Raw genomic sequence first — 24,496 nt, 5'->3', positions numbered from 1 at the left:
GCTTTAGCAGTAAATGCCAGGTTACATCAGTATTGTTTAGCCTATCTCAGCCTACTTTGGGAAAGTGGACCACAGAGTGCTCTAGCAGGCACACAGCACATCAAACATGGGTACGGCAGTGTTTTCAGTAGGTAGGCGTCTCGCTCTCTCCCTCTCCCTCTCTCTCTCTCTCTCTCTCTCCACTTCACTTTAATTCGGTCTAGTACGCGTCATCCTTACGGACTCGCCTCCACGCATTGAGGGCTACACTTTCTGCCTGGACCACTATAAAAAAAATAACACAAATATAAACAAGCAAACAAAAACACAAACAAACCGCTGACATTAACGACGCCTACGTTACCACCTTCCGTGTGTGTGTTTTTTTTTTTTTTTATGTGGGGGGGGGCAGGAGGAGGGGGGGACTTTTTGAGAAGCGGAGGGTGAATTTGTTTGAGCACACTGTCAGGATGAGCTGATGTGAGCGCTGCATCAAGTGCGCGGTGGTGATGCTCCCGTATAAAACAGCCCGCTGTATTTTGGCACAGAGGGGGATGCATGTTTAACCCTCGGCTCTGCCCTCCGGACTCGCCCATACAGTCTTCAGCCTAGATAACTTGAGGGGATGTGTGATCCTATTGTGAGGAATCCTGCCGCACGATATTACTGAGGATCTCTCTCTGTTCGTTTTTTTTTTTTTTTCTCTCTTCAACTTCGATGGCTTGAGTGGCCCATTTGCACTCATGCTTGCAACCGAGGAGGGATGTAAGGTACGGGCCACCCACCGCCCTCACATTGCACGGAGTAGCGGCGTGATTCAGGTCGCTATCTGAGTGCCAATAAGAAAAAAAACTACTTTCGAGATGTGAATTATCGAGATTTGCTACTCACTCCACCGGCTCGCCTGTCCTATGCTATCGACAACGGGATCTCAAGAGGAAAATGATTGTGGCATAAACTATTTCTGGAGACGCTTGTCACAGATATCGCCGCTGAACTGGACAAGGTGGATGGTTATTTCCCAAACAGTTCAAGCTTATGTATCCTGCATTCGTTTGTTGGAATCGCTGCCTAGTATCTTCGAGAACAGCGCAAGAGGAATGCTGGTCCAAGATCTAATGCCATTTACTTTAAGTTTTTGGCCTTTTTTCTTCGGTCATTGCCTTCTCTCACTGTTTTTACTCTCATGCCAGGTAAGGATTGTGTTCATGCGCGCCACTTGTCAATTTACGCATGAGAAGATGTTGCACTAATGTAACAGGAGTTTGATTTTCTGAAGGATAAAAAAAAAACGGTGAAACTGTTTTCAAGTAACTTATGCACTCATTATGTCACAATTAATATGCAAAGCATTGCTTAGTGTGTTTTCACCGGATGTTGGGATCACAAGTCCAGGGTACACTTGTGTTTCAGAAATACTGACTGGCATGCATATGAAGAGTTTTTAGTAAGGCATGAGAAATATAGCTTTGCACACATACACACACACACACACACACACACACACACACACACACACACACACACTCAGCTCTCTGGTAGTGGTAACATGGAGTGGCCAACTGTGTTTTTATGATAACAATATTCAGTTATCCCACCAGGATCCCTGCAGCAGGCATATGTTAGTGATGAGTATGCTAACCTCTGCCCCGTGCTGCTGCCTACAGATAGTGGTGAGCTGTTGTTCACACGCACGCAGTGTTGCCAGGGTTCATGTGTAATGTGATCTGCTTGAGTTTCCAAGTCCACCCACGCACACTCCTCGGGGCAGCCTGCTGCCCACTCTGTTGGTGGGTGGTTTCTTACAGGGAGCGGGCTGCAGCCATAGACGTGATACTATTCTGCATGTACTACATACACAGCAGCCCCGGTGACAACAACACTGGAGCTGCGATTACGAAAAGAATGCTGAGAGGATATCCACGGTGCTGCTAACTAAGAGGCTGCTGAGTGTTCAAGCATCTCCATTTGTGCTGCACAGTGTTGTGCTGATGGCACTTGTGAGTAATGCACTGAAGGACAGTGCATCAGTCATTTCAATGTCTCTTTCTCTCTCTCTCTCTCTCCTTCACCATAAGGGAGAACTCCAGAGGTCATGCTCACGGACTGTGGCGGAGAAAGTTAGCGAACAGTGCCAGCTGGCATGCCACTGTAGAAGATACCCTCCCCTTCCTCCTCCACCGCCTCCACCGCCTCCCCCACGGCTACTGGGCACCACAGGTAAGACTCCCAGCTCACACTCCCAGGTTTCTCACCTGTCTCGCTCCAAGTCTGTCTGTCTCACTCTCTCAGTTTGCTCTCGCTCCACAGTTGGATCTCATTCCCAGCCAAACGCAGGTGTCAAGCAACTGGCTAGTCTGAATAAACTGTTTTGACGTGGAGTGTTTTTTTTAATGCTCAAAAGAAAAATGTACTATCAACCCCCTGAGATTACTGTGTGAGAGGCCGTGCATGGGCACTGTTTTGCAAGAGTGCGTCTGTGCGTGTGATAGAGCCAGCAGGATGTTGACAGCTGAACACAGGACTAATTTATGCCGGGTCTGACCTTGGGGAGTACCCAGCTGCTTGTGAAATCTATGCCTGCTGGGCTGCCAAGCTCAATGGTTCAGTGGTAGGGTTTCCCCCGGAGGACCCCTGATTAAAATACAGATAAGTTAATTAAATTAGCTTTAATTTGATCGAGATAAGGAGCTAATGAAGCAGCCCAGTAGTTTTAGCTTCGTTTTGAAGTTGAGCTGGCGGCAATCAGGGTGTGTGTGTCAGTGTTTTGTGTGTTAGTGCTTGTATACAACAAGCGTGTATATCTGATCTGCTGCCTGTTGCAGCAGTTTTTCCTCCGACACTCCCTCTGAGATGGTAAATCCATTGACAGATAGGCAAACATATTTCACCAGCCTGCTCGCTGAAAGTTGATATGATTTGTATGTAGTCTCAAGCACCTTAATGAACAGTGCACTGAAATATGAGACAGGTGTTTCTGATGATGCAGCCGTTCTGAGCTATTACTGTGGCTCTTTAGAATCACTCACCCTGAGCCCTTAATATTATGAGTAGGGAGGAGCACTAAATCATCAAAGTCTCAACAGGCAGCAGTGTAAAGGTTTTAATCAATCACTTCCAATGATTTCTTTCTGTCTGGTCAATTTAAATGGACCTTATTTCCTCAGTGTAGGAGCTACCTATCGAGAGTTATTCTGTAAATGTTGGGCACTGCATGCTGTCAGGACCATCTGACTGTAAGCTGAGGTGGGGGTTTGAATGCCCAATTACAGCCAACGCATGAGTGGAGTTCTGAACTCATCCATAAACAGTAGTGTGTCACGATAAACATGATAAGCAGGCCAATTTTTATTCCTTTTCAACTTTACACAGAAATGTTTGCAGAGGGTGGAGACGCCATGAATAATTCATTTTAAGGACGTTTTTTTTCTTCACTTCTCAATTTAATCCATACAGGCGCATAATTATCTTCATATTCCTTCAGTAGCCCAATTTGCAAAACGATTAGAGCTGAAATTTTGCTTTAAACTGTAGTCTATAAAATGCAATGAATATGCATAGCTAACATGAAAAACTGGGACAATGTCTGAGACCTTATCTATCTGCTAAAAGTCTATAAAAAAGGGAGGAAAATTGGCACTGTTAGGTAAGTCTGTATGTGCTAAAAATGGTTTCCGAAGTCTTTCAAAGGAGTGTGCTTTATCACAATGAAGTACATTCTTACCACTGACTGAATTAAATCCTACAGCCGTTGACAAAAACGCAGGATTAAAATGGAAGTTTGGCGGAGAGGAGCTTTTAAATTCATAGTGACTTATGACGTGGTCTGCTGTACCGGGGAGAGCCGTGTCTTGGTATTTGCTCCGTAGAAATGTGCTGTGTTGGAAAATAGTCCACAGCATTACTAAGGAGTATTTGTTGCTATGGTGTAAACCCTTCCTCTCATTCATAACAAAATAACTGTAAACGCAGGAGCTTTGAGTTTGTTAAGATATATACAGCACAGTGTATTTTCTCAGGCGCAGAAAACTGGAACAAACCGGCATTCACAGATGGATGAATGGATAGATAGATAGATAGATGGATAGATGGATATGCACATGACTAAACGGATTAATAGATGCTGGTACAGCATCAAATGCTGCAGAAAGAGAAGAGATAAGTTCTGCATTACAGACACAAAGTTGCTGATGCACACAATGTTATACAACATTCCTGGTGAGTGGTCTTACACCACAGATCTAATGTGGAAAGAGCAGGAGGTTCCTGCAACAGTAATTGGTGTGGACAAGAGTGCTGGTGTAAGGAAGGCTGACGGGACCTTAAATGATTCATTGTGTCGGGTTGGATATCTTTGAACGTTGAACCTAAGACCTACAGAACAGGCGAGGACACAGCTACTTCCCAACTCAGGACAGGGAAGAAAATCACTTTCATGCTGCTGTGTTATCATGTCGTATGATACAACCACCAAGGAACTAATAACTCAAGTTAGTTTTGTGTCCAAAGGGATGAGCACTGTAATAAATAAAAAAAATCGGATTTATTTAGTTAAATACGTTCTACTCATTCTCTACTTCTGTATCCAAATTTCTTTCCTCCTGTCCCCTCTTCTTCTCTTTTCTTTCTCAGTGGCGGTGCCCGAGGTGCCGTTGTTGAGGCCGTGGTGGATGGAGATGGACATTGTAGTGCTTGGAACGGTGGGCTGTGCCTCAGTTGTCTTCCTGCTCTCAGCCATCATCATCTGCTACAAGGCCATCAAGAGGTTGGATGTCACTTTACTCTTGTCTGTTCTTGTAGTATTCCAGTTAGATCGTATTCGCACGTATCTCTGAAATATTCTTAGGCGATGACAAATTGAAATAGGAACTGTCACAGACAGGCTGCTCAACATGTCATATGTAATTTGACCCATGGGAGACCGTACCATCTCTTTTGCCTTTGTGTGTGAAGCAACGGCGGCTCCGTTATCACCCTGCTGGGTCACACTGAGGTCAGAGGTTAGATAATGGAATGGGTTATAAATGTCACTGAGAAAGATCCACTACACTGAGTCACCAAGAAACATCCTATAAATTAATTTATTGAAGTGCATAATGACCCGACCATACAATGCTGTGTTGATTTTAATTTGCACAAGTGTCTAAAGCTTCCTAAAGCGGCAGCTGGATTCATGAAAGCGAAAGCAAGAGGCGAGCAGAGGAATCCCAAGACGCCGCTATTGCTGCGGGAACTGTTTCCCCCATTTGGCTTATTAGAGAAAGGGCTGCGTGAGGTTTTAGCCTGCAGCACAACCCAGACCCAATTCTCTGTGTGACATTCAGGCAGCACGGTGTCACACATGCACTCTGACATCCATGTTAATGTTCGCAGACATTTAACAAACACACGCATACACATCGTGCAAAGCAGCACACGTGCACAGAGAGGCATGCGGAGGCGGCGATTTGTGTGCACCCATCCATATACTCACAACATCTTTACATATACATCATTTTGGCATATTTACACACTCTATAAAATATGGCATAAACATTGACACAGCCACAGATGTGCGTGCTAAATCAGGGAGCTTCTTCTATGTTTTATTTACGTGTATTTAAATTGATTTAGTATCCTACCTTATTATATTTATGGAATTACATTAACCCTGCATGCCAGACATGGCTTTCCTCATTAGAGCTCTATTTCTCCTTTCTTTAAACAACAAATAGGCAAAGTCAGGCAGCGGAAGTAATGGGTGGTTGGCTCAGAAATTCATTCTGGCAATTCTCCAGCCCCTGTGTAGCCAAGGGGCACCTTTTTTAATGCAGCAGTGGTAAGAAAGTGTTGTTGCAATACGGGCTCCAGCCCCAAACCCAAGTCATTATTTATGAATTAATTTGCGCAGTCATTCAGTCGCAGGCTACATCTTTTATACATGCAAGCGGGTCGTGTCCTGAAGCTCTGTGGGCTCTAGACTGCAGACCGTGTGCCACGCCAAGCTGCCCTCCACTCTGAATGAGAAGGGAAAAATACACAGGTCCAGCCAGACTGGCCTCATTAGACATTCATTAGTCACCAGCCAATAGGAGAGCCGTCCAGGGAAAAAAAAAAAGTGGTTCCTTAACATTTATCACAGCTGCTGTAATCGTCCATCGCTCCTGAGTAGAAGGATGAGGAAACAACACAGCGAAAAGGACAGAAAAAATGTTGTCTACGAAAGCAAGCAAAGGCAGTAATTGAGCTTCTTAGTCAATACCAGTGTGAGACAGGGTTTGTCAGTGAGAATAACACAGCCAGTTATATATAGCCCTTCCAGCCCCTCAGTGCTCCGGGCTTTCCCAATGAAAATCAGCTGGCCGAGGGCCAAGGCCTGAGCACCACAGACAGCAGAGGAGCTAGCTCTGCGGGTCCCAGCCCTCCTGGCCTTTTGTTATTTTTTATAATCTTTGTCTGCCAGTCATGTGTCAGAAGCAAAGGGGCTGGAAAGGAAAAACACTTCCATACAATTCTATTCAGAGTCCACAGCACCAGGGATGCTGGTGTGTGCAAGCACAGAGAAGAGGATTCAGACACACGCTGCATTTCAGTGTTGCTGTGCCATCCGAAGCAAAAGACATGATGCTGCAGTCCAGGCTGTCAGCCATCCAAGAAGCCAAAACAAACAAAACTCAAACCAACTGACTAATGAAGCTAGATGCTTTTTCCAATCATGTACCGCTCTGGGAGGCTTGTCCAAAGACAGATAATACATCACAGCTGCTCCTGTCCAAGGGCAATAATGTATATCCAAAATGCTCAGCCAGAGATACAATAAAAGGAAAGTACTTGTCAGGCAAAGTTGTTTAAAATCCAATATTTACTAATACATAATTAATCTCTGTTTTATTTTCAAAATGACTATACCAGCACCATCAAAACCGGTGACAGATTTTTACAGTCTGTTTGTTAATGTGTTGTCTTTGAACCATAGCATGTTACTCTAATTTCCAGATGGCTGGAGTAATTGTAAACAGCTCAACACATGTCCCAATTTCACCATGATCCATTCCCCAAACTTCAAACAGGAATGTGCACTGTGATTGCACAGCTTTGATATGAAATATTCATCTAACCTGTGAAATGTTGTGTTGCCACCTGCCATGTGTCAACAGCATGGCATCTATTATTGAAGGCCTGGGTAGAGGTCGGTTTGAGGCCCCATTGCTCTGCCCTGTGTGGTGGCCAAAGGCGACATGGTCAGTCTGAGCAGAGATTACGTCCTGGGAGAAATAAACAGGGCCGAAGCACCTTCCAGCAGGCTATAGATCAACAGTGTCAGACGGCCTTTTTACAACATAACAGATAAATAACTGATCCGTCAAAAAAAATTTAAAATTAAAATAATTAGTTGGCTGCAAGAATGTTGCATAACGACAAACGAAATCAACCCTGCTAACTTTTTGTTCCAAGTAGAAGAATTCCCAGACTGGCTGTAAACCCTGCCGTCTGTCCCTTGGAGAACATTTTGGTCTATCCCAACTCCCCTAGCTGTAGCTGCATCAGCCAATCCTCTCCCCCGCGGCACAATGTGTTTCCACCCTGGGGCTGGACAGTTTCTATTTTGAGTCTTTCCCTGGGTCCCACAAGGGACACAGCAAGCAGAATCTGTCCTACATGGCCGGCATGGATCCCTTGTGTCCTGAGACATATGACGCCTCCCAGCTGACGGAGTCCCACAGGAAGTCTTAGTCATTGCCTCACATTTTGTGTATAACTTTGTTCAAGAGCCACTTGCTTGCATCCCCAAAACAACCCCAACAACTATGGACTAAATGCAGTGTGTGATGTTCACAAAAGATCTGTCGTTCATTGTTTGTCGTTCAACAGTTATTCATAATCAAATGAATATAAAAACAAATATCATAATCAATCTGAGACTTTATAAGAGAAAAGAAAGCTCAATGTACAAAGTTAAGCGTCAAATAAAAGTAAGAGCTTGTATTATTTATGTAACTTTTATACCTTTTGATAACTTTATGACAAGACTAAGAGTCTACAGACATGCTAGCAGCTCTGTGAGGCCTTACTTAGAGACAACGGTGGTTTGAGCTAAAGCTAACATGCTCACTGTGGCAAAGCTAACTCTGATGTTTTCTTATATACAGTCTTTGTTCTGATGTTAAGCAGGTGTAAGGACAGCAAAGTACAGTCAGTGGCAATGTCATTAGTTTTGCAGGTATTTTATTGGTCATTCATAATAAATAAATAAATAAGTTATTGCAATTCATCCTGAGGTGAACATGAAGGTCTGCGCCAAATTCCATGGCAATCCATCCAATCGTATTTCATTAAAAACAACAAACAAATGGTGGCACAAGAGGAAAAGTCAGGGGATCAGTCAGTAGGAGTCATCCTCTGGGGACCATGAATGTCTGCAAAGTTTCATCAGTTGTTGATATATTTCAGTCTGGACCAAAGTTGTAGACTGACAGACAGATTGTAAATGCCATCCTTAGAGCCATGTTGCTACCATAGCTAAAAATGACAGAGGAGGCATATTGCGAGTGTTTATTATGTAGACCCCATTGTGATGTCTTTTTTAGTCGAAAGCTTTAAAGCCTGGTGAAGACTCTGACAGTGACTTTTTTGACAGACGAAAGTATGTGGAGGTGGAGGGGTTGACGTGGTTCACAGCGCTGAAATGACAGCTGAAAAACAGCCAAGACAGGAACGGTTTTAAAACCTGACAGCAACAAGATGGTTGAATAACAGGTGTGGCAGAATCAGATTGGCTAATGTTTAAGGGAGCAACGAAAAGTAGACAAATTGAGTTGACAGCCGAGGAAATGAGCAAATTTAGCATATGCATGAAAAATACACATTTACTAGACTATCAATTGTATTATATCCTCCAGGAAATGTCGCCAAAACACATTTGACATAACGGAAATTGAAAGACATTACTTCAGCTGTCGTTTTGTGAATACACATGGGGGCAAGAACTTTAATGCAATCCAAAGTGAAGCACAATAAATGCTGCAATTATGAAGCAGCTCACGATGCATGGTGCATTTTTACTGAGATCTTGTCAAAGGTATTGACTCAACTCAGTGGTAAAGTTTTGAGTCCATGGATATAATATCAGAGAGAATATAACTTAATATCATAATACAGCAGCACAACAAGCTGTTGAAAGATAGTCTATGTATTTTGTATTTAAGTGGCAATCATAGTAAAAGGGCATAATGGCAACATGTTAAAATGTTGTGTACAGAAGTGCTAAAGAGTACTAACTCAGTAATTTCAGTTACACATATATCCAAAGTTAGCTAACATAAGCTACTAGTCATATCAGACCAGAAAGAGCTGAAACAGCAAAAACCTGTGAGTGTATTGAAATGAGCGACAGTGAATGTTATTGTTTATGTTTATTCAACTTTTCATTTGAGAGAGGAAGATTGCGTTATTTATTTTTTTCAAAAGTAACATAGTCTCTTTGACTTTCTCTCATTACAAACTTAGCAAACATAGTTTTTCTTGCAGGGTTGTTAGATTTGATTGCATTATGTCGAGTATGAGCTCATTTCCTGTAAGGATTCCCCCCGTTGCACGATGGCCGACAAGGGAAAAAGACTGGACTGGGAATGACTGTTTGTCAAAGTTGGACTGGCCAGCCAGGGCTTTCAGAGGAGAGAAGGGGAGAGGAGACACTGAGCTAAGATGTCGCTCAAGGGTCCTCTGTGGCAATGAAGGCATAGTACAGTGTTGAGTGGAACAATGACTGTACTAACTGTATTCAGATCTGTCTCAGGGTTACATAAGCCCAAGCAGGAGAGAGCAGCTGAGGGGGTCGGTGCAGAAGCCACAGTACACTGGACAAATATAATAACCACAAAGGCACTGAGGAGTGCATGAAAAGGGCTGCATTGAATGATGCTGCTCTTCACAGGCCAGTAGCAGCAAGGGGATCATGTGTTGCAGCTTTATTTTGCACCAGAACGTCCTCATAGAAAGGACAGAGTACTACAGCGCAAGAGGAGGTTATGTATTGATGGTATTCCAACGTTTAAAAAAAAAAAAATCCACACACATACTCATTACTTCAAGGGAAGATTGTGTCTGCCAGTCAGAGTAGGTAATTGCCATATCCCTTGTGTTGCAATGTGTCTTTTCCCCGGCTCCTTGCAAAAGTGACCTTTGAACATTGAACTTATTAGAAAGGATCGCTGAGACCAGCGAGTCCATCTCGAGCAGCCAGAAGGTTAACAGTCTATAAACTCTGTTTAATGAAGACAAATGTAAATCTCTTGTCAAGGAATTTGACTTTACTTTATGAAAATATTTATTCGCAGGAAACCACTACGAAAAGAAGAGAACGGGACAAGTCGTGGGGAATATGCCATGAGCATCCGTAAGAAGAAGGCCATGGGTACGAACAACACTGTGGTATAGACTGTCTCCTGGTGGACGTAAGAAGTGACATCACCATTACCGTCTCTCACCATAACCCCAAATACAACAATCCCTTCTCACCCAGAATGCAACAGGGTTTTTATCCAAGGTTTGCAAATAGGTAAACCTTCCCTCTTTGCTTGGCATGTTGCCTGGACCGAAGACACCATTCAGCTCAAGAGGAGCTGTAAAAGATGGAAGGTAAAAAAAAAAAAAGGAAGCCAGAAAGGACGGAGAGAGAAATCCACAAACCCCCATGGTGTCGAAAGTGGCACAGCAGGCTGAACATTATGCTCTTAGTAACAGCAAGTGTTGCTGACAGGCTGGTTGGCTGCTGGCTGGAGAGGGACCGTCTGCCAGTCTGCCTGCAGATCCAGACCTCACACACTGTTGACATCTGCAATGGAACAACAGACGATACAGCAGACAGGACAAGCCCATCATACAAAATAAATAACGTGCATGCAGTTTTTACAGAGAATGCAACATTTTTTTATATTCCAATCCCCACACTGTCCATCTTTTGTTCTGCATTTTTGAGACAGATGCTTTGCGAGAGGCATTATGTTCCTGTCGGCTCTGAGGTGTGGATTCATTTGACTATGCAATTTAAAGAAATCCATATGAAAAAAAAAAAGAGGAGCAACGACATCAACATGGGACATACTGGTTATTTTACCATGCCAAAAATGCCACCGAAGACTTAGGCTCAATGTAATATACTTCAGTCATTCATTGAATTATTTGCTCAATTTCTTTACTTATTTATCTACCTTTGAATTTATTTTTCTACTTAAAAGAAAAAATTAACTGTCTTGTAAGTTACTCACATCTTTACAAATCTTGAATATCTTGATGAACTAATTTTATTTCTTAATAGCTATGTTTTTTAAGTGAATCATTTATAAACCGTATGATCCATTTGTGACGCTCCGATGCTTTAAGCCTGCTGTCAGTTTGTTGAGACACTGATGCAGAAAACACGCTTGCGTTTTGGTATCAGTTGTTTTGTCTCTGGGTGTTTGATATGCTTTTCTCTGTTTCCCTGAGACTTCTGCTAAAACATCAGGGGTCTCTACGATGTTATGTGAATGTGTGTTTTCCAAACATTATTAATGTGCTGCATCATAATCCAGTCCCCGTTTTTGCCTCCCCTACAACTTAAACCTGCTATCTCAAGCCTTTTGGTTCAATCTTGTTGTTTCAGAGTCTTGGGGTCAGTTAGATGCCTTCAGTCATGCTTTGTTTGGATTTGACAATCTTCATTTTTCTATCTGTCAAGAGGGGCTTAGCCCATCGCTATAGAAACTGGGGACATGAGCCCAGGCCTGACCTTGTGACTGGTGAGAGACAGGAGACTTAGCCAATAGCCAGAGATCAGGTTGCACAGAGGATGGCCTCAGCAGGGATGTGTGTGTGTGACTCTGTGTCTGTGCTGTCACAGGCATCCTCCACATCCCCGCTGGAAAAACACAACTGAGCTGAACTGGAGCATCACTCAACGCTGCTCTGCTTTTATACATTAAAGCTGTGTGTGTCTGTGCATTTGTGTTTGTGTGTGTGTGTGTGTGTGTGTGTGAGAGAGAGAGAGTGAGTGTAAGTGACTGACTGTGTGTGTGTGTCTGTCTGTCTGTCTGTCTGTTTGTCTGTGAGTGTGCTTGCAGATGAGTGTACTCAGTGAGAGTGGGCTGTACTCTGTGGCTGTCAGTTAAGTATAGATATTGGCTAAACTGTGGAAATTTGGAAAAACACATGCTTGCATCGAAACATGCACAGATATTAGCTAACAGTATACCCCACCATGTACCTAGATGAGAGAAATGAAGGATGCATGAATGTAAATATTGATATTTGAATATCTGCCTTCTGGACTGTAAATTAATGTACAGTGTAACAGAACATATGTTAATACATAGTAAAACTTAAACAATGTGCTACCATTTAGAATTATGTCAATGTTGTCATGTTGCTGGAGCAAGCCATTCATGTATATATGGCAATCAATAGTACATACACAATTTATGCATTATACCAAACCGAAAGATGTGCATAAGTTGATTTAATTTGAGTTTTTCAGTTGTAAATAAAACTGTACATAACAACAGACCCATAGCCTATTGTGTTTAAAGAGGCATATGATATAAATCTGTTGTTATGTTATGGCAGACAAACTGGACTGTGTGTGGCCAAGGTGATAAACGTGAGCTTGTTATATTATGCCCCTGCCCATCCTGTCTGCAATGTGCTGTGTTGCGCCGTTCATGTCTTGGGCAGAGAGCTGTGCTGGCCGTGTCTCCTGGGCCCCCCCACAGTGGAGGACATGCTCTCAGTCTGTCTCACACAGTGCATCTTTAATGAACTGCAATTATCAAGCATATTGCTCTCCATGGGGCTTAATGACGCAAACAAGAAAACTTATACGTTGCATATTGTGCTCGCTCTGGGCTCGATAAATAAGCACGTGACAAAACCTCGTGGATGTGTGTGAGGGATTTCTGCTGCTCAAGCAAGAATGAAATTGGGGTTTAGAAGAAAGCTAAAAGAAGGAAGTAGATTCAAAAACACTTCTCTGAAATTGTCTTAAATTCAATCGTATAGACATTTTTCTATTTCTATTTTAATTTGCACATTATACATTAACTGTAGTTAATGATGTGAAACAAACCTGTACAATACAGGCTGATGCACAGGAGCACTGAAGAGGAATGTCAATGAATTATAATGTGAATGAGGGACCATAGAGTGCTTTGCCTGCCCTGCTTTGGATGTGCCACTTGATGGTAATGCCAATGGACACTCTGAGCAATTTAAACATTCATGCATTGTCCAGCCAGGGCGATGTGGATTTCACTGTAATAAAAGCAATGTGACAGCACTAGGCGGGGGGACCAGGGATTGTCACTGTCTCAACAAGTTTTGTGAGCCTCTCAGAAGGTATTTCCACAGAGCAAAAGGGCGCTGATACACAGGTTCTTTTAAATGTGGGTTCTTAAAAATTGGTTCCGGACAAAAAATAGTGCTGCACCCTGTATGAGACTACCTCGCTCAACCTGCTCTTTAATCAAGAAATGTCACCAATGCACACACCTGGTGATACACCACGCTGGTGCATGCAAGTCTGTGTGTATGAGAGCTGAAAAGTCCTTTCAAAGCTGACCTTCATAACCTTTGAGGACCCACTCACACCCTCTCTGCCCGAGAGGCCTTTGGTCATCTTTAATTACCCTCACTACCTCCATCTGCCTGCTCATCAGGTCAGCGCTTCCATATGGTCCTCCAGGAGGCAGCAGGCAGGGGCGGGGAAAGTGCTGGATACCTGTGGGACACTGATTACATAAGCTGCTGCTAATGAGAGAGGTTCTTTCGTAAAGGGCTGCGAGTTCAAACGATCACAACGGTGGCAGTGGCTGACAGATGCAACCCCAGAGCAAGGGGGACTTGATTAAATTCACACACACACACACACACACACACACACACACACACACACACACCTGTGCACATGATGGAATACATGCACATACACACCTGCATCCAGCATCACTTTAATACACACTCACACACACAGAGGCACACAGCAGGAGAGCGGCTCTTTGATGAGCCAGGACTAGAGGTTGATGAGAAGGGGCACTGCAGCCTGATTCAGCTATGGGGTCACCGGGGAGCGTGTGTGAGTGTGTTTGTGTGAGTGTGTTTGTGTGTGTGTGTGTGTGTGTGTGTGCGTGTGTGTGCGTGTGTCTTCATTACTCACAATGTGTGATATCATTACACTAGTGACTCATTTGGCATACACCTCTCAACATGGGTCCTCTTACACATGCAGTGACTAAAAGCACGTTTTTGAAAAATATATGCAAATCAAATTTGACTTATTTTTGTCCAATAAACGAATTTCTTCTTGCAGAATACATTTATATCATCAGATCTAATTCATTTTAAAGCTTGATAATGAAATCCTTGCAGCAGTGAAGATCAAAACAAAGATTAATGTGCTGTTCGCCTTTCTGGCCCTGCTGTCATGTCATCTGTTATTCTCAGACAAGGGCTTCGTGGTAATGCGGTTAGACCTCACAACAATGCTTAATCACAACAAACCACATTAGGCCAAAGGTAATTGTGTTTGCTTGGTATACGCGTGGGCCAATCTGTTTCGCTGCTGCCAATGAAGAGGGGCATCGAGACGTGGGGTGGGCTTTCCATTTTGGGGGCGGGGAGGGGGGCACAACCAAAATAGTCTTGTTTACCTCCAATGTCTGGCTCCACCTTATCGAGTTACAAAGCCGCTGCTGCGACTCAGATTGGCCACTGATTGATCAGAGCTCTGATGGCGAGAGGCAGCATGACTGACAGTCTGACAAGGATCTCAGACGGGAGCTGAGTAATGCATGTCATGTCATTTTCCCGGACACACCTGAGGTTCAGTTTCTCGTCCGGGAGGAAAAACAACAGAGCCGACTTTATCGCTCTGCCATCTGCATTATGGTAAACTGGACATTTTCCACATCAGCCGGGACATCAAAGGGCAGTAAATGTCACATTTGAATTTTGAATGTGTTGGCAATTGATATGAAATGACAAAGTGTTCTCAATGTTTAGAAAAAATCATACTTTTATTATCCAGCTTGCAACCAAGCAACTTAAAAAGTGATAGAATATATATATATATATAATAGAGTGAGCGTATGTACTGTAAGATTCAACAAGCATTTGCTTTCACACCCTCATAATACTAACATGGGTCTATAGAAATTCTCAGACTCTTCGAATCTGTTGAAAACAACAGTTAGGCACCTGATGCAAATATCTCCCACAAGCCTGCCAAACCTTTAATTATTAGCTCCAGTGATAGCACTTTAAAATAGCATAGATTTACTGTACATATACAAGTATTACACTAACGATGCTGAAAATGATCCAGTCCAAATGAATCCCACTGCATCAGTTTACAGAAGAGTCCTTTTTTGGTCAGAGGGTTCGTCCAAAGAAGGATGCATGCAGGTCTAAGGACCCAGACTGGACCCAAGGCGACAGCAGAGCAGGTCACATGGGGTAGAATTGCGAGGCAGCCTCAGACGACTGGATTTCCACCTGAGCCATCTTGAACTGGGTGCACTGCAGCCATTTGCGCAGAGCAACCGGAGGGGCTCCGGCTGCCTGGCCCTGCAGACACTGGTGGTTCACACGGTTCTGGATGGCCTGGAGACGCAACTGCAGCCCCGCAGACAGATGCTGATGAAGGAAGGAATGGAAGATGACAACGTTTTAGACATCACACAATGAGTCAATAGTAAATTGCATTTTATTAATCTGCATCAAAGTTTTTTCTTAAAGCCTTACCTTAAGGTTTGACTGAATCATGGGTAGCCACATAGGGATTAACTATAGGAAAGAGAGAGAATGGATACATATTATGTTATCTGTTTAGGTGATCATATATGTAGCAAAATACCAGAATTATAGCAAACCTTGACAAAGATGGTTGAGTTGCACTCCTGCAGGGCTTCCATCAAACTAATGACATGAAGACACACCATTTCTACCATCTAAGAAAGAAAACAAAAATCAATCAAAACTGTGATTTTCTCAAACATAGTTACAGTTTCTTCATCACATATGGAATAGAAATCAATCCAAACACACCACATTTCCATGCACATTTCTTCTACCTCAGCTGCCTTAAATAATTGTCAGAGCACTCACCACTTTATTGTGAGCCATGAGCTGCAGGATGCTGGGTGTAACCCGACTCCAGAACTCCAGGCCAGTGAGGATGGCGTTGGACGAAAATTCTGTCTGGTTCTGGTTCTGCAGGGACGGAGCAGCGGCCCCCTGCTCGCAGTAGATGGTCCACAGCTGGGCAAACATGAAGGCGTGGAAAAGAGAGCACATGTGCAGCACCGACGTCTGGGGACAGAGATCAAGACCAAAACAGAAAAGGCCAGGGAGGAGGTTATAGATTATATTAACGAAACCTGGGAACATTTGAAGGGATTTGTTTCTGCCACACCTTTGACTGTTCCGGGAAACCAATGAGGATGACTATTAAATGATCTGCGATGTGGGAGCCAGCATCTAGAGGGATGGGCATGCAGGAGGTGGAGCCCTGGTGCAGGGCACAGTGCGTCAGGGAGCCCAAGAGTAGCCAGGACAGCTGACGAATGTGGGACACACACTCGATGAATTCTTTTGGCCTTCAGAGAAAAAAACATTGAAATTCTGTTTCACAAATCAGCCCACAGTATATTCGATTCATTTTTACTGTCATACCTCTCACGATTATACTTAATCTTTCACCATCAGTTAGCCTTACTAACATTGGTGTTCACCCAAGTTACATACAAACATATTTTGTCACTTATATCGATTTTTTTTCCAGGTTTTGAGATTTCTGCCGCACACCAAAACACTGTGAACCGTTTTTTCTTTTGCCTCATGGACGGATATCTTACAACCTGGACGATTGATGGTAAATATTGCTAGAGATATGTGAGGGAATATGTTTTCATGTAATTTGGGTCGACTGACGTCTGTAGTTTGTTCATTCTTACCCTTGTTGCATGGTGGATGGCGGATGATAAAGCCAAGGAAGATAACGGACCACAGCTTTGTTATCACGGTGATTGCCTTTGCTGATCTCCATGGCGGCGACTTGTGCCAAGCCCACTTTCAGGTTCCCCCCGAAAGTGTCCTCATGCAGCGGCTGACAGCAAGCCTTCATATGGCTCTGAGTGACACATTATGAGTCAGGAAAAGATAAGGCTGAATAACAAGCAAAACATGAAAAAAAAAAACTCAAACTACTACTACTAAAATATTTTGAGAGTTGTGGCACTCACTCGAAGAACAAGACTTACTTTTAGTTTGGTTAGCGTGTGCATATCTGCAATGAAGTCCAGGAGTTCACTTATGTATTGTCTCATGCATTCCATGGCTGCTGTTGTGCACTGTGGTGAACAAAAAAACGGTTTATCCTTTAGGACGAATCCCAGTGGGGAACTATCATTATTTCACGCTGTTTTATGAGGCTGATTCTAATACGATCCAAACACACATCTTATGAAGTCTTACCCCCGGCAGCGTTAAGATCATGTGCTTTTGGATGATGGTGGATTCTGCCAGCCGTGTACCAATATCTGCACAAACAAACTGAGAAATTCCACAAAAAAATAAAGCAGGTTTTAGATTTGTATTCAGGATGAAACACTTTGATTTATTTGGTTCTTGTAAACTGAAGGGCATAAAACAATATTTTTTTACCTGGACCAGCAGTAACAAGTTTGTGTCAGGCAGCGGAGACTTGAACTTGAGAGCCTGCAGAAGCTCTAACACCACAATGCGGGACATGTAGAACTTATCTCTTTCCTGGATGCGAGGAGATAGAGAGTGGAGTAAATGTACTGATGCAGCAAGGCTGCCTTTTTCTATTATCACTCTCCCTTACTCATGCTGCGAGGAGAGCATAAACTCTGTAGCCTGAATAGAGGGGGAAGGACAGGCAGCGAGAGGGGAGGGAGGCTAGGCCGGGAGACAGAGAATAGACAGAGAATAGTGAAGCTGAGGAGTAGATTTAGGCCAGTCCAGATCTCTCCTCCCAGAGTCCCAGGCAGCTCAGATGAGGCTGTCAGGCTGCCTTCTCCCTCCCTGAGGACAGGCTGCTCTCTTTGTTCATCCCTTCCACACAAAGCCCAGCTGCCTGTTTACAAACCACACTGTCATCTTCTGGCTTCCACTTTGCCTCTCTCTTTCTCTATGCAGTCGTGTTTGCTTATGTTAGGCGCAGGCACATGCTCTTCCACTCTTACAGAATGCAGAGCTGCCGCCGACTCTCACTGTGTGGCTTGTTAATGTGCATACCTGTGCGCGGTACTCTCATAATTAAAAGTTAGTGGAGCATGTCCGTTTGGTAAATAGCAAATTATAGGCTGTTCTTAAGCTAGAGGGCCCAGTAGCATTTGGCATGTAGTGCAGTGCCTGTGACAAATGGTGCATGGTGTGACAAACTTTAGTAGGACTAGAGAACCTGACTTTGTGTCCTCAAAACCTGACCTCCAAAGATAACTGAGCGGCGCTTCCCAGAAACCTCTCCTCTCCAACTGCAACTGCACAGGACAGGTTCCAAAAGCAATTGCTCATAGTGACTCTGGGTTTTGAAAAGCGGATATATACGGTGAGGAATTAAAGCGGGTGTAGAAAATCAATACTGCAGGAGACATAAAGCATGCAGCGCTGACAGTGGTGGAGGACTGAGGATCCATCTGGCCCAACAGTGCAGACAGCCCTGGCTCCATCTCTGTCTGAGACAGCCACTCAGAAACACACGGTCGGCCCTCGCACATCAACTAATCATGTTAATCAATACTAGCTGACTGCCTACTTAATCATCTTTGACACATGGCCACATTTCTGGCTGACTGGAGAGTCAGGGAAGTAGGTAGAGCACCAAAAGAGTGATGAGTGAGAGGCCTGCGAACAGCAGCTCAACATTCTTAACACTGCAGATTAGTTTAAAAGGTTTAACTCTTTCAACACTGCATACACACTGGATATTAACACAGGCTTCATTCCTACATACTAAACTCTCCCTACACAGAAAGATTATATGTAAATACACTCAAGAGTACCTTGTTGAAGGCTTTGTAACACAGTCCACATAGCTCTACGAGGTAGGAGAGGCTGAACATGCCATACTGGATGACAAAACTCAGCAGCTTGGAGAAAGAGTCCAGGAGGCTCTGTAGTGTGGAAGAAGAAGAGAGAGGGTTAGACATTTACTCAAATTTGGACATATCAGTAAATTTAATTCTGACCTGGGGTGGCTTACCCGGGTTGCGTTTGTAGTTGGGATTTTCAGTAGACAAATTATTATCCTCAAACTGGAATCCATGGGGCACTAATGAGACACACATATTGCAAGAAAACAGTTGAAATAATCTTGACTATCGGTAGGTTTTAAAATGCAAAAGTTGAAATGTACTGCATGGTGCACAGGCAGCCATATTCCCGGACTTTAGATTTGTGTGCAGCGATAAATTGATTAGAGTAAATTAATTTGACCTCCGAGGTCAAAATTGCCAGAGTCAAATCATTTAAATCTATCCTATTGAACCCGACAAGGGCACTGCTAGATGCTTTTTCCTCCAGCCCATAATCACATTAGACCATATCAGACCATGACTAAGTGAACGGGAGAGTCGATATATACTTTTAGAGGAAGCACAGAGGGCAGTTTTGTGAGGAAGGTCTGGAACTGGTTGCAGATGGTTGTCCACAAGTTGCTAGGAGAGTCCATGGGAAGAGCCTCCATGAAGGTGGCAATGTTGTCCAGGCAGTGCAGCATTGTGCCCCCTGCTGGTAGACTCTTCTTGTTGTTCAAACCCTGGAGGGCACAGAGGCATAAACCATAGCAGGGTTATATAATGAAATTCTATAAGCGTAGATATTTCCATTTAACTGATCATTCAGTCCTGATCAATCACAATGCTCATGATGAGAGTGGGGGATTTAGGACACTGAAGCACAACTGATTGCTTGGATGAGCTCATTCATCAATGGGTTCTTATCTGTGTCATTTATTTAACTTTAACAGTAACAATTAACTGATACACTGGTGTAGAGTAAGGCAGGTTTTCTTGAATGCCCTCATGATTTGTTGTTTTAGATGGGCTTATGCTGTTACATGTAGCTGTAACCACAAAAGACTTTGCTTTGACAAGAGCTCCTCCTGCTGGTTAAATGACTTAACACAAATGCATGAAGAAAAAAGAAAATCCCACCTCGAGGAGCATGTTGAGGGCAGCAACAGAACTCAATTCATTAAAATCTATCAGGGAAGATGCAAGTGTTCGCAGAAAACTTCCATCTGCAAAAGAAGAAAGATTGAATTTATCGAATGGATGTGACAGAAAGACCAGTGGGAAACTATTAAGTTAGTCTTATCATTATGGAAAATTAGATACATTCAAATAAATATGTAAAGTGAAGTATTTAAATATAGATCTACTATAGGTTATAAAAAGTTGTGCAACAAGGTCAAAACACACAGAAATGAGCAGCTAAGACAAAGTAAAGTAAGTCTCTATAGAAATAGTGCAGGTACATTTGAAGGACTTTTGAGTCAGTGGTCAGTGGTATGAGCAGACCTTTGATGTTACTCTGGAAGAGCTGGGGCAAGATGCCATTAGGTGCCAGCTGGTGAAACATACAGCGGAGGAACTGCTTTGCTACACCTGCTACATTCCCTGGGATCAACATACTGCAAAACATCACAGGGAGAAAGGCTGTGTTGGACATGCGGTCACACTTTCACATTTATTATTAAACCCAGCCATAAGCACAGTAAACACTGTTGTGACAATTTCAATGTCTCATACCTCTCAGCTTGTCCAGAAAAATTGGCACTAGATGCCAACCTGAAAGAAGTTAAAGCAGTGGATTAGGGCTTTGGGATGAATTATGCATGAGTTCTGAGTGTGAGTTATGAAACTTCATTTAAAGGTGAAGTGCTGTGTGGATGTAGACTGCAGCAGCAGCTGTACCTGCCCACAGACTGCATGATGTCAAGGAGCATTGGCGCAGCCAAATCAGGGCTGAGGTGGATGAACATGGAGAGAACCACCACTGCTAGGCCGAGAGTCTCCTCGTCGTACTCCTCCAGCACGGCTGCGCAGTCCCGACACCTGGGGCATCGCATGGAAAGGAACCAGGCCAGTCTAAGCATTATGATAACCTGTTTTAAGACATGTACAGCTGCTGATTGATTGATTGATTCACCTGTCAGACATCGTGGTAGGCTGCTCATCAATGAACTCTTCAGGCGCAGGGACAAACATGCTGACTGTGCTTGGTGCAGAGAGCAGACTGGTCTTTGTTGGCCCTGTAGAAAATGAAGAATATCAGTGATTAAAAAGAAGAACAGAAGGCTTTTGGTAAGAGTCAGTTATTAGATGCTGGATGATGTCAATTAGGAATATTTACTTTATTTGATTTCTGTAGATACAATATGTTACTACTGTATGTCCATATGTCTCCTCAAGGGGTCATTATAGGATAAAGAAAAGTCTTAAGTGACTGACCCGTGTCCCAGGTGCTGATGTTGTGTGGCGCACTGGATTGGTGTTCCAGCTGTCTCTTCATTAGCTGGCTCATGGTCAGAGCTCCCAGAGAGCCTCGCTTCACTTGACGGTACTGAGCTAAAGGTCAGACACAAAAACGATACCCGGGGTGAAGTACCTACTTCAACCGTTTCAGCTCGACATCAAGTGTGTGTGGTTACAAAGAAATAGGTAAGACACACATGAAAAGCGACTATCAATGTGATTTTTAAATGGCATGAGGACTAAATTAAGTCAAGCACTTAGTCTGCTTGAGGGACTACAACATTAAAAAAATACTTCTGAGTGAAGTTATTTTGAAAAAAGAATTTCTAAAACATATTTTTCTGCATTTATCTCAGGGATTTTAATGGCTTTATGATAAGATGTCTCACAATATTATGTGATTTTATTGGATATTTCCAGCTCCAATATGAAGATAATTTGCAAAAAGATTGTTGTCTGTACAGGTTATATAAGAGATGGCACTTAAACAATCTAAAAATGGACAATTATGGCCCTCATAATGATACCACAGCAGTCAAATTGAATGAGGTTTATTAGGGGACTAAGAAGCAAAGTATTCGGCTCCTACTTGATACTGAAGAGCGGTGGCTTGTTTCAGGCATAGCAGCTTCGAGCGTTGGGGCTGAGGCAGATTCTCGTGGCTTTTCCAATGTAGACAGAACTTTGTGATCTGCAAGGCAATATGGGTAAATAATGGGCGGGGCATTGGCATCAGAGTTTATGCCATTTTCTACCAATACAAAAAGCTGCTAAGATATGGACATTCAGTAGTAATAAGCACTACTTTTGCAACAATTAGGAGATTAAAGTTAAAGTTGATTCAGTACCAATTTAATAACAGTCTCTTTTGGGAAGTTTAGTGTTTGGTTTCCCGCACCACCAGTTTCAAATTTAGAAAATCACAGTTTGCAGTTTGATCTTTGGTTTTGCTCTAAAGCTCTGAAGCTTTAGGATGAAAGGAAAGGAGGAGCGAACACATTCAGAGAAACAAACAACAGGACACTGCACAGCTGGAGTGGATGGTTAAATACGATAGATATGATAGCTTACAGATGTTCAGAGTACACATATATTAGAAAAACTTTTAGAAGCATACCCATGTCTCGGAAATATTCATCTCTATACACAAATCATGTATCCTTTACATCTATACTGTCCATTGTCGAATGCTTACTATCACTGCCATTGGCTTTCCATCAGTAGTCTTTGGTTGAATTGTGCTATCCATCACAGCGAACATTAAGCCTGTATTCATTTTAGTCAAAGCTGTATTGTCATTATGTGGCAATGTAAATGAAGTGCAGACTGACGGGAAAATCTGTTCGGAACATAAATTGTGAGTCAGTGATTAAGTTTGGAGTGAGGCCCTGATGTGATCTGTAAGTGATGTTTTCAGCGTCTCTAGTTGATCTTTTCATTGTGTAGAAATATGTAACCACTGGCTGCCTGTAACCATGGAAGAAATCAATTCTAAAACACATCAGCATTGTTTGTCAGCATTGACCTAAAGTCTAGATGATTTGGAGTAAACAGGCTTAAACTTGAAGAAAAAAACGCTGGTATGGTCCTTTAAGTTTAGTTAAAACTATTGTAGGTTAAACGTTACAAAAAGTGATTATTGGAAATAACAATTATCTTTATCCAACCTTCCTTCTTACCGGTTTCTGTGGTCTGCTCACCACCCAGCTTGTCGAACATATTGAACGTGATGTCCAGGTATTCCCTCTGGATGGCACTAACCGCGATCTTCCTCTGCTTCCGTTGTCGAGGAACAATCTGGATTTTAAACTCTGTCTCATCGTTGTCGTCTGCATTGTCAGGTTTTTGGTCACTGTCCACTTCATCACCCATGTCGTCGTCCTCTTCATCATCCCCATCCTCTTCTTCATCGTTGCTACCACTCTTGCTTTTTTCTGGTGAGGACAGAGGCTCTGCCTTGTCTTCTGGGATGTCCAAGAAGATTGTCCGACTAGAGGGACTGGTCCCTGGTACAATCCCGGTCTTTACCTCATCGCACATGTCGTCAAGGGAGGTGTCAGGGACATGTGCTGTCTTTCTCAGCAGGTCTCTCTTCTGCTTCAGGGTCATCGGGCTTTCATGGCAGACATTTTCCACTCGGTCAGGAAAATCCAGAGAGGCGCTGGGAGTCATGCGGTTTGGCTTCTTTGCTTCAAATGGTTGCTCTGAGCCTCCCAATCTCACCAGCAGGTCTGCGGTCTTAACGTCACTCGAACAATCCTCTACACTCACCTGGACCACAGGAGACAGTCGCAAAGTCTTGCTGCTAACAGGGGACGCAGAGAACTTAGGACTCCCGTTGAACTTGGAGGCTATGATGGCAGTAAGGTCAAACTCCTCATCGCTCTCTACGATCCTCAGAGGAGGCAACTGTTCAAACACCAAGGAGTCGTTGTCGGACATGGAGAGCAGTGAGTGTTTTTCTGGAATGGAGGTGCAGTCAGAGGAGAGGTCAATGAGGTCTTGGTCCTCCTTCCCCTGAGCTGATCCTCCAAGTGAGCTCAGGTCCAACTTGTCCTCAAAGGTTTCCATGCAGCTGAGGCGAACCTCTGGGATGACAGGCTTGGAACCCCGCCGGTCCACGGCATCACTGCCCTCCACCCGAACCGAAGAGCCATCGGATGATCCTTTGCCATGATGCTTGCCATGCGTCGTGGCTGAGGATGGAGGCAGGTCCACCGTGGGCGCCTGCATGTTACAGCGATCAATGCAGGATTTACGTCTGTGTTCGTCCAGATTGAAGAGGATGGAGTCAGTGTTGGACATGTCCAGAGACTTCTGTTTGCGCATGGCCTGCAGCCGCTTCTTCCTGGTGCTTTCCTCCCTCACACAGTGCAGAATGCTGTCCTGAAGGGCGCTGGCTTCACGATACTCTGACAGCTCAATTTCACCTGATACACAAAAATAAAACTCAGATAAAGTGAGACTCTCCTCTCGAAAACATGTTCAGCTGTTATACTAGGTTT

The 24,496-nt window shown here is 43.5% G+C and overlaps 2 protein-coding genes across 2 annotated transcripts in view; one reads left to right on the top strand and one right to left on the bottom strand.

The window, feature by feature from the left end:
• The first annotated feature begins 890 nt into the window (after positions 1-890).
• Positions 891-12,415, top strand: prima1 (proline rich membrane anchor 1). The gene is made up of 4 exons (XM_076107753.1): positions 891-1,172; positions 2,058-2,199; positions 4,612-4,744; positions 10,296-12,415. Exons 1-4 carry the CDS (start codon positions 891-893, stop codon positions 10,393-10,395), a joined length of 657 nt encoding a protein of 218 aa, XP_075963868.1. The 3' UTR covers positions 10,396-12,415.
• Positions 12,416-15,435: 3,020 nt separating this feature from the next.
• Positions 15,436-24,496, bottom strand: part of unc79 (unc-79 homolog, NALCN channel complex subunit) — a 30,567-nt gene continuing 21,506 nt past the window's right edge. Inside the window, 21 exon segments of the mRNA XM_076108233.1 lie at positions 15,436-15,624; positions 15,733-15,774; positions 15,861-15,938; positions 16,096-16,299; positions 16,403-16,586; positions 16,944-17,119; positions 17,250-17,339; positions 17,464-17,541; positions 17,653-17,757; positions 19,017-19,127; positions 19,217-19,285; positions 19,598-19,771; positions 20,169-20,254; positions 20,535-20,647; positions 20,766-20,804; positions 20,931-21,071; positions 21,166-21,268; positions 21,402-21,584; positions 22,081-22,182; positions 23,171-23,306; positions 23,352-24,421. Of these exon segments, the coding sequence (XP_075964348.1) occupies positions 15,436-15,624; positions 15,733-15,774; positions 15,861-15,938; positions 16,096-16,299; positions 16,403-16,586; positions 16,944-17,119; positions 17,250-17,339; positions 17,464-17,541; positions 17,653-17,757; positions 19,017-19,127; positions 19,217-19,285; positions 19,598-19,771; positions 20,169-20,254; positions 20,535-20,647; positions 20,766-20,804; positions 20,931-21,071; positions 21,166-21,268; positions 21,402-21,584; positions 22,081-22,182; positions 23,171-23,306; positions 23,352-24,421 (3,473 nt within the window).

Source organism: Anarhichas minor, unplaced genomic scaffold (assembly GCF_050575085.1).
Source record: "Anarhichas minor isolate MPS153535 unplaced genomic scaffold, ASM5057508v1 ptg000040l, whole genome shotgun sequence".
NCBI lineage: Eukaryota > Metazoa > Chordata > Actinopteri > Perciformes > Anarhichadidae > Anarhichas > Anarhichas minor.
Note: the sequence above shows the minus strand (reverse complement) of the source record. Positions and strands in the feature narration are given on the sequence as shown.

Coding starts and splice junctions, on each gene's coding strand:
- prima1 (XM_076107753.1), top strand. CDS start 891: ATGCTATCGACAACGGGATCTCAAGAGGAAAATGATTGTGGCATAAAC. Junction 1,173..2,057: donor TGTTTTTACTCTCATGCCAG/GTAAGGATTGTG, acceptor CTTCACCATAAG/GGAGAACTCCAGAGGTCATG. Junction 2,200..4,611: donor ACGGCTACTGGGCACCACAG/GTAAGACTCCCA, acceptor TTTCTTTCTCAG/TGGCGGTGCCCGAGGTGCCG.